Source organism: Amphimedon queenslandica, unplaced genomic scaffold, assembly GCF_000090795.2.
Source record: "Amphimedon queenslandica unplaced genomic scaffold, v1.1 AMPQUscaffold_13185, whole genome shotgun sequence".
Lineage (NCBI taxonomy): Eukaryota > Metazoa > Porifera > Demospongiae > Haplosclerida > Niphatidae > Amphimedon > Amphimedon queenslandica.
Window position 1 is genome coordinate 25,166 of NW_003546579.1, and position 7,793 is coordinate 32,958.

Genomic DNA, 7,793 nt, shown 5'->3' on the forward strand with positions numbered 1-7,793 from the left:
TCCTGACCAGCTGGAACTCTCACTCGATAACTTTTCTTATGTACACATTGGGTATTTCATACGCGTGGAGTTTGGAGCTAAATGCATCAAAGCACAGTGGATTGATCTACCAATAGTGATTGGTAATGTTCCTTTGAGCAGTGCTAACAGCAGCAGGTTGTCATCAATGGAAGTGTCTCGTACTACCAGTGGAGGAGGAGGGTATAGACCAGTCTCTGGGTTAATAAGAAGCTCTGGGTATAACCCACCTGTGATACCAGCAGCAGCTGCTAAGGAGAAGGAGGAGAGAGAGGAGGAAAGCAACGAGTACTCAAGACTTATACATAAGTAGATAGATAGTGACTGGAGATTTGATTTTATTGCTTTTGTGTGTGCGTGAGAGTGTGAGATTTTCGTTTTGTAATTTAATATAATATTAATCATTTTAATGCAATTTAAAATTGTTTATGGAAAGTTGTTTTGAGCTCAATTCAATTGATAATGTTAACTTCTTGTCTTGAACTCTAGATTAATTAATTTTATTGCAAGCCCCGCCTTTTAACTAACTTTTAATAACTACACTGAGCATGCGTAGTGGCCCGTCAACGTGCTATTGTGTTGTTTACTTTCTTATTAAAGCCCACCTCATTTCATGACTAATGGCAGCAAATTACTCTTCAAAAAGGCCCTCCAGAGGAGAAGGAGGACACGAACTAAGCTTCTACCTTAAAAATACAAGAGAGCTCATTAAAACTGGGGGCGTGGGAGGAGTGTCAAGCCACGCCCACTTTAAAGGAAATGAATGGACCAAAAAGAAAGAAGAAACTCTCAGTAAAGAAGAGCTTCTGTCAGACAAAGAGGAGACTACGTTATCAAGCGAATCAAACTCTGGATCACTGATTGAATATAATAAGCGGCGAACATTGTTGAACCACACCCACCTAGAGACTGTGAGTGGGCGTGATCGGAGCATGACTTCCGAAAATGTAGAATCATGGATGGAGTCATCGTCTGACGAAGAAGAGAATTCGTTACTAAAGAACGTTCAATTTCAAGTTAGTGATGAGGAGAGTGACCGATCAGCAGATGATGGTAGGCGGGGTTTAGAGGCGGGGTCTATTGTGCTAACGATTAATGACCTGATGTCTGAGGATGAAAATGGAAAAAACACTAAAATGAATTTCAAGATGGAATCTGATGTGTCACTTGCATCTAAAAATAGCACAGATGAATACGAGGAAGAGTCTATTTATAGTAACACCCAAACTGTCACTGATAGGGAGGAGGAAGAGTCAATTAAAACTGACAATGGAGACCTATTGGCAGATTACAGCTCTGACGATTTTGAAGAAGATGATGACGATGAAACTTTAGTTGGTTCTTCTTCAAATTTAGATGCAAGTACACGCCCACATTCATTACCACGGCAACCCGATACTCTTAAAAACATTGGCACACAGACAGACGGTGAGAGAGAGGTAGAAGAGAAGACGTCTTTCCTGTTGCCTCCGGTTGATGGAGGACATTTAAACACGACACCATTGCTCCCTCATATTGTAAGACCAGAAGCATTAGAAGGTATGTCTATCCTATTTCTTTCTCTAGCCCGTTACTTTCGCAAATTTATTAAAAATGAATTTAAAAAGAATTGTTTGTTCATTCGCACATTTATATCACCCTTAATGGTTTTGCTAAGCTTTTGCATGCTGATTCGCGAAAAACTGTAAAAGTTTTAAAGTAAAGCATCTTTCTTTCTCTTTCCTCATCATGACTTTCTTTAACATGAAACAGTCCTGGCTGGTTATTCTCCTGCACTGCTGGCCATTAAAGACCTCACTAACTCGCAGCTGGCTCTAACAAGACATTTCATTGCTAGAGCACAGTGTCTCTCTGACTCAATACTGACCTCAACTCAACCTGACCATCAGTACGTTACACTGGATGGGACTCAAGAGGTAAATAATATCTTCACTATTTGTACTAATTGTCATGAATTTTGGCCAGGGACTTTTGCCCATATAAAGTGTACATGTCACTATAAAAGTTTAATGGATGATCAGTTAAATTTTAAATTATTTTTATAGTACATAAAAGCACATAAGCCCAAGGTCCTGTCCTACAGCGAAGCTTTGGAACGCGTTAAAAGGAAGGAGAGACAACAGAATTGAATTCTTTTCTAAATTTTTTATTAATAAATAATATTTATTTAGATCAGCAATGATTATTTTTAGCACAAACCAATTGAAATTATAATAAATTAATAATAATAAAAGTACACAATTCGTTACTAAATATAGTAACATCAGTACCCGTTACTAAATATAGTAACATTAGAACTGAGGTTTTTCCGGGTAGGTGCATCCTGAGCGCTTAATGACCACGTTTGCAGCGTAGTTCCCTCCTTTAACACAGTCTTCAATTGATTTCTGTTGAACGAGTTGAGAGAGAAAACCTCCGACCCAAGCATCACCAGCTCCGTTAGTATCGACAATCTCCTCCTCTGTCACTGGGATTATTGGATACTCTGTCGTCTATGAAGTAGTAAGATACTGAATGATTTGTAATGTGAATAATTAAGGTTTGGCTCTACTAAATTTAGATTTTTCTGTGTTTATAGTTATTTTTGATGTGTCACTTTTAATTTGCATTTTAAAGATTCCTCACCAACAGTATTATGTACACTGAGGCTTCAAATTATGACATGCAATGTGAGGTTATACTTATTATGATCTACACTTAACTTGTTTAAATAATGATCATAATTAGCTGGACTTCACATCCTAATTCAACTAACCTCTCCATCCTGACAGACTAAAACTGGTCCAGCTCCTTGAGTGAATATAACGATCCTCTTACGGCCTTGATTAACCTTAGGCAGTACCTGGACCTTTTTAATAATTTCTTTGATGTCCTTTGTTCCAAGATCCAATGCGGCTGAAAGCGCATCTGCTTCTCCTTCATTGCCGAACAGTATATCAGTGTAGGGCAGAGCCTCAAGGAGCTTCTCTTTGAAGACCATTGGTATGAACGGAGCCGAGAGATTCATCATGAAATACTTGTTGGTTTCTGCACAATGTTTCCCGACCTCGACGATTGATTCCGGAGAGACGGTGAGGAAAAACCCGCTGATGTACGCATAGCGGGCATTCTCAACAAGGGCCCAATTCTCCGGCTGCAAGAGATGGTCTTTCTTGTAATGATTAGCAGCTCCAAGGTTAGCGACAAGTGAGCGTACTTTACCAGTGATCAAGCAAGCACAGGTACCAGTTGCATGCTCCGTTGACTTGAGATAAGATACACGGACACCATCGCCGCCTGCTTGAGCTCCTAGCTTCTCACCAAAATCATCACTTCCCACGCAACCTATATAACTAGTAGCCTTTTCTTTCTGGAGCATCCATTGAGCGACTCTGATACTGTTTTGTGTAGCACCTCCAGCAATATATTGTACTGGTTGGTGATCTTTGATCAGCTCGCTGTATATCGGCATGTGCTTCTCTTCGGCTAGGATGGCGTCATTAGGTTTCAGGGAGTATTTCTGGAGATAGGAGGCTGGCACCTCGGCGGATATGTCAAGGAGAGGGTTCCCCATGCCAAAAAGAATGCCTTCAGTAACTAACGCCATGTTGCTGCTTATTCACACGTGCAGAATGAGCAGTTTTTAACCACACCCTCTCATGGAAACCCATTGTTCTTTTGTTTTAAGAACCAATATGGCTCAGATTATATTTTATTTCTTTGTATGCAGCTTAGCAGCAAAGATATTAGTCACAATTATCCTCAAGTTTGGCAATTTTTATTTTAATTTTGACTTTCTCCATTAATTAAATTTCAAGCTCATTTGAGCCCCACCCATTTGAGTGGGCGTTAAAACCTTGCGGGGGAGTGGCTCGTTAATTTGCAGTTTCACCAAACTTGCACACCTCCAAATCTGTTTCTTCCCCTTCTTGTCTATAATAGGATAATAATCATAATATTGTTAAAATTGCGAGGGAATGTTAATGAGAGAAATGCTAGGAATGCTCTGGTCTAGCAGAACCTAAACATCTGTTGCAATTTTGCTTGAGTAGTTTTGTATTTTCATCATCAGTACAGAGTTTTGAAAACATCACTCAAGCTCTACTTCTTTCACTTATATCAAGGCAATGAAAAACAGAAAGTCTAGTAATAAGAGCGAGTCGTCTCTGCTGCCAGACCTAGCACCGCCCCAGGTTCATCAGAAGAAAACGAGACATTCTCTGACATCTTGGTACGTGGAGCCGTCACTCTCTCCTACAGCTCGCTCAGTTTCACCTTCATATCTCTCTACATCTTCTCCTACTAAAGTAAAACAGAAAAGGTGAGTCCTAATGTAATATTTACTCTTTAGTAGTATTTTCTACAACTTGTAACGTCATTACTACAAGCAAATCAGTCATTTTTGGTTTGACTGTTTTCATTGTGTTTGCGGCTTCCCTTCTGTCTGTAGTGGCTCGGTCCATTTAGAGCCTTGCACCGCCCAGGTGAAGGAATATTCCCCCTCCTTAAAAAAGAAATATAAAAAACAAAGCAGCTAGTCTAGTAAGCCTTCTCTTTGCCCTTGTCTTCTCGGAAATTATAATTTTCGCTGTCATAATTGTACGAGGTAAGTTGCTGTAATAGTTTACACTAGGCCTTGTTAACTTGGCGGGTTATAATTGCTGCTAATCCCTGCCTTATTATGATAGTACCAAGTGTTTATTTTACCATACAACTTATCGAGAGAGAGGGAGGGAGACGGCCCCTGTTGATGAATATGTATGAGATGTCGGTACTAGCTGCTTAAGTTGAGTTTATTCTGTGAGAGAAAACAGTCTTGCTATGTTGTGGGAGTTTAACTGGAGTGCAATGAAGCAGCAAAATTCTTTCAAATAACAGTCACGTAGAGCCTGGCAACCATAGCTAGTGTGTAGTTAGTTGTAGAGGAGAGGGAACAGCAGCAGGAGTTGCAGCTGGATTTGTTTTCAAATCAAGAGACCAAAAAGGACAGTCAAAGTTTATTCTATTAATAGTGTCTTCCCCTCAAGTTGATGTCAATATGTGGCAGTTTACTGCAAACAATGATAAATCCAAAGAGCTTTCTCTTAAAGGCCATTATACTGCTCTCCCTCTCTCTCCACAACCAAACGGAAAAGCAAAACTTTGCTGGAGAAGAAGCTGCGACAATACTTCTCCTTTGCCTGGCCTTCTAGTTCCTCCAACTTCAGATAGAAAAGCGGCAACCATTAATACCTCATCATTCATAGCCAGCCATATTGTATCAAGCACTACTCTACCTGTTCTTCTTCTTCCCGCTAGTTCTTCAGCTGCTTCAAGCGAAGACATCACCATAATTCTATCTGATGTTGACGAATTGAGGAAGAAGAGGAAAAAGGTTAAGAAAACAAACCAAGAAGGAGAAACAGGAGGAGTCATGTTGTTGAGAAGTAGACAGAGAAGTCGATCGATGGAAAGAGTAAGTTATACAAAAACAAACAAGTATACGTTGAATTGTACAGTTACATGTGTATGTGTGTGTATTTATTTTAAGTACAAATTGTGGCACTAATGTCTAGATGTATTGGAGGTTTTGATGTACCAGTATAGTCTCTCTTAATGGACACTCTCTATAGCGTACGCCTCCATTTAATGGACAGCACCTAGTGTACCAATTATATTCCTTACTTTATAAAATAACCTCCACATAAAGGACACCTCTGTATAACAGAGAGATCTATAACAATACAACTCCATTTAATCTGCTAAAAGTGCTGTAGTGTACTTATTATTATTAGTTTATTAGCGTCACTTTTATTGTTGTTATTTATAAATTTGGCAAATCTTGAGTTGTGTTAGTATTATTATTATTATCAAAAGTGAGGGCATGCAGTTCTATTGTAATAATGTTGGATATATTAAAATTTGTTTTTATCTTTTATTCCCTAGCTGTGTCATGTTTATTATAAATAGACTATGTATAAGGGACTGGTTAGACAACACAACCTGTGTCATAACATTTAAAATTTTATTAATAATAAGTTAATGACAGCTGCTACTTTTTGAAATTAGGACGCCTTTATAATGAGGACATTTTGTAATGTCCCAATTGGTACAAGCCTATACAAAAGTACCTCTGAAATGAGGACACCTCTGTATTAAGGACAGGTAGTGTGGGCCCAATGGTGTCCTTAATAAAGAGGCTACACTGTACATGTATTAAGGACAGGTAGTGTGGGCCCAATGGTGTCCTTAATAAAGAGGCTACACTGTACATGTATTAAGGACAGGTAGTGTGGGCTCAATGGTGTCCTTAATAAAGAGGCTACACTGTACATGTATTAAGGACAGGTAGTGTGGGCTCAATGGTGTCCTTAATAAAGAGGCTACACTGTACATGTATTAAGGACAGGTAGTGTGGGCCCAATGGTGTCCTTAATAAAGAGGCTACACTGTACATGTATTAAGGACAGGTAGTGTGGGCCCAATGGTGTCCTTAATAAAGAGGCTACACTGTACATGTATTAAGGACAGGTAGTGTGGGCTCAATGGTGTCCTTAATAAAGAGGCTACACTGTACATGTATTAAGGACAGGTAGTGTGGGCCCAATGGTGTCCTTAATAAAGAGGCTACACTGTACATGTATTAAGGACAGGTAGTGTGGGCCCAATGGTGTCCTCAATAAAGAGGCTACACTGTAGTCTTGTTGTTTTTTAATTATATTTATTATTGTTGTTGTGTCTATATTAAGCATCATAGGAGACATTTTGCTTGTATATACAGTCTATATATACTTGTATATACAGGTACATATGTACACGGTATAAATGACATAATTTTCATTTTGTGATATCACACCTTTACCAGACTGTCTGTCTGATATATGTACATGTACACGAACAGTTCTCTTTCAACCTTCTCTTTCTCTCACAACACTTTCTTTACTATTCCTTCCTCTCTCTCCCTCTCATTCTTTCTCCTTACATAGTTAAGTTATGTGCTCAAAGGCTTATGTGCTAATTAACAGTTTGATCATATTGATTCAACACTATGACTGATATTACCTTGTATAGGAGTATTATCTCCCTCCCTCCCTCTCTCTCTCTCTCTCCCCCTCTCTCCCTCTCACTTCCCTCTCTTCCCTCTCTCTCCCTCACTGTCCCTCTCCCTCGCTGTCCCTCCCCCCTCCTCTCTCTCTCTCTCTCTCTCTCTCTCTCTCTCTCTCTCTCCCTCTCTCTCTCCCTCCGTTATATCCCAATTTGTGTGTGTCCACCATACAGGCCGGGGGGGGTACGGTGCTGTTTTTGTGAGCGTTGACAATGTGTACTTAGGCTATTAGGGGCTGATTAGCAATCATTAGTATAATGAATTGTTTATTTTATTTTATTTATTTATTAGTTATTGGATTGTTCCCCTTCTTCATCGGTGACTCCATCAGTTGGTAATGTATTCAGAAAAGAAGTCGGTGGTGATGATACTAACGATAGTGAAGTATGTTAGAACTTAAACTATTGAAATGTAATATCTACATCTCTAATGTAATGTACATTATAATTATATTATATGTATTCAGTGACCGGTGTGTGTGAGTGTGTGTCTGGAGGTGAGTATCAGTAATGTAATACCTGAGTCCCTTGATATCTGCCCTCAGCTTCACCTCAAGCAGATATCTCAGTCCTCAGGTATTACATTACTTATACACACACACACACACACACCTCCAGACAGGACGGACTGTCACTGAATATGAAGCATGTGTTCATGTTTCTTTTTTGTTTCTAGTTTTCGACTGTCCAGTCATACGCTTTATTAGAAAACC

General features: G+C 39.4%; 3 protein-coding genes across 3 annotated transcripts in view; 2 read left to right on the forward strand and 1 right to left on the reverse strand.

Moving 5' to 3' along the window:
* Positions 1–578: 578 nt before the first annotated feature.
* LOC109584645 (uncharacterized) lies at positions 579–2,216 on the forward strand. Its single transcript, XM_020000462.1, has 3 exons — positions 579–1,557; positions 1,771–1,934; positions 2,064–2,216. Exons 1-3 carry the CDS (start codon positions 639–641, stop codon positions 2,145–2,147), a joined length of 1,167 nt encoding a protein of 388 aa, XP_019856021.1. The 5' UTR covers positions 579–638; the 3' UTR covers positions 2,148–2,216.
* LOC100636293 (adenosine kinase-like) lies at positions 2,130–3,694 on the reverse strand. The gene is made up of 2 exons (XM_003388891.3): positions 2,774–3,694; positions 2,130–2,510 (listed from the first exon to the last, which is right to left on the reverse strand). Exons 1-2 carry the CDS (start codon positions 3,602–3,604, stop codon positions 2,310–2,312), a joined length of 1,032 nt encoding a protein of 343 aa, XP_003388939.1. The 5' UTR covers positions 3,605–3,694; the 3' UTR covers positions 2,130–2,309.
* Positions 3,695–5,035: 1,341 nt separating this feature from the next.
* Positions 5,036–7,793, forward strand: part of LOC100637427 (GTPase-activating Rap/Ran-GAP domain-like protein 3) — an 8,867-nt gene continuing 6,109 nt past the window's right edge. The window contains exons 1-2 of the mRNA XM_020000449.1: positions 5,036–5,452; positions 7,373–7,465. Coding sequence (XP_019856008.1) covers positions 5,036–5,452; positions 7,373–7,465 — 510 coding nt within the window. The remainder of the gene's footprint in view (positions 5,453–7,372; positions 7,466–7,793) is intronic.

Excerpts from the sequence above, each read along its gene's own strand:
- LOC109584645 (XM_020000462.1), top strand. The coding sequence starts at position 639 with ATGGCAGCAAATTACTCTTCAAAAAGGCCCTCCAGAGGAGAAGGAGGA. Across the intron at positions 1,558-1,770 it reads AAGACCAGAAGCATTAGAAG|TCCTGGCTGGTTATTCTCCT; the intron begins GTATGTCTATCC and ends AACATGAAACAG. Across the intron at positions 1,935-2,063 it reads CACTGGATGGGACTCAAGAG|TACATAAAAGCACATAAGCC; the intron begins GTAAATAATATC and ends TTATTTTTATAG.
- LOC100636293 (XM_003388891.3), bottom strand. The coding sequence starts at position 3,604 with ATGGCGTTAGTTACTGAAGGCATTCTTTTTGGCATGGGGAACCCTCTC. Across the intron at positions 2,511-2,773 it reads TAGTCTGTCAGGATGGAGAG|ACGACAGAGTATCCAATAAT; the intron begins GTTAGTTGAATT and ends ACTACTTCATAG.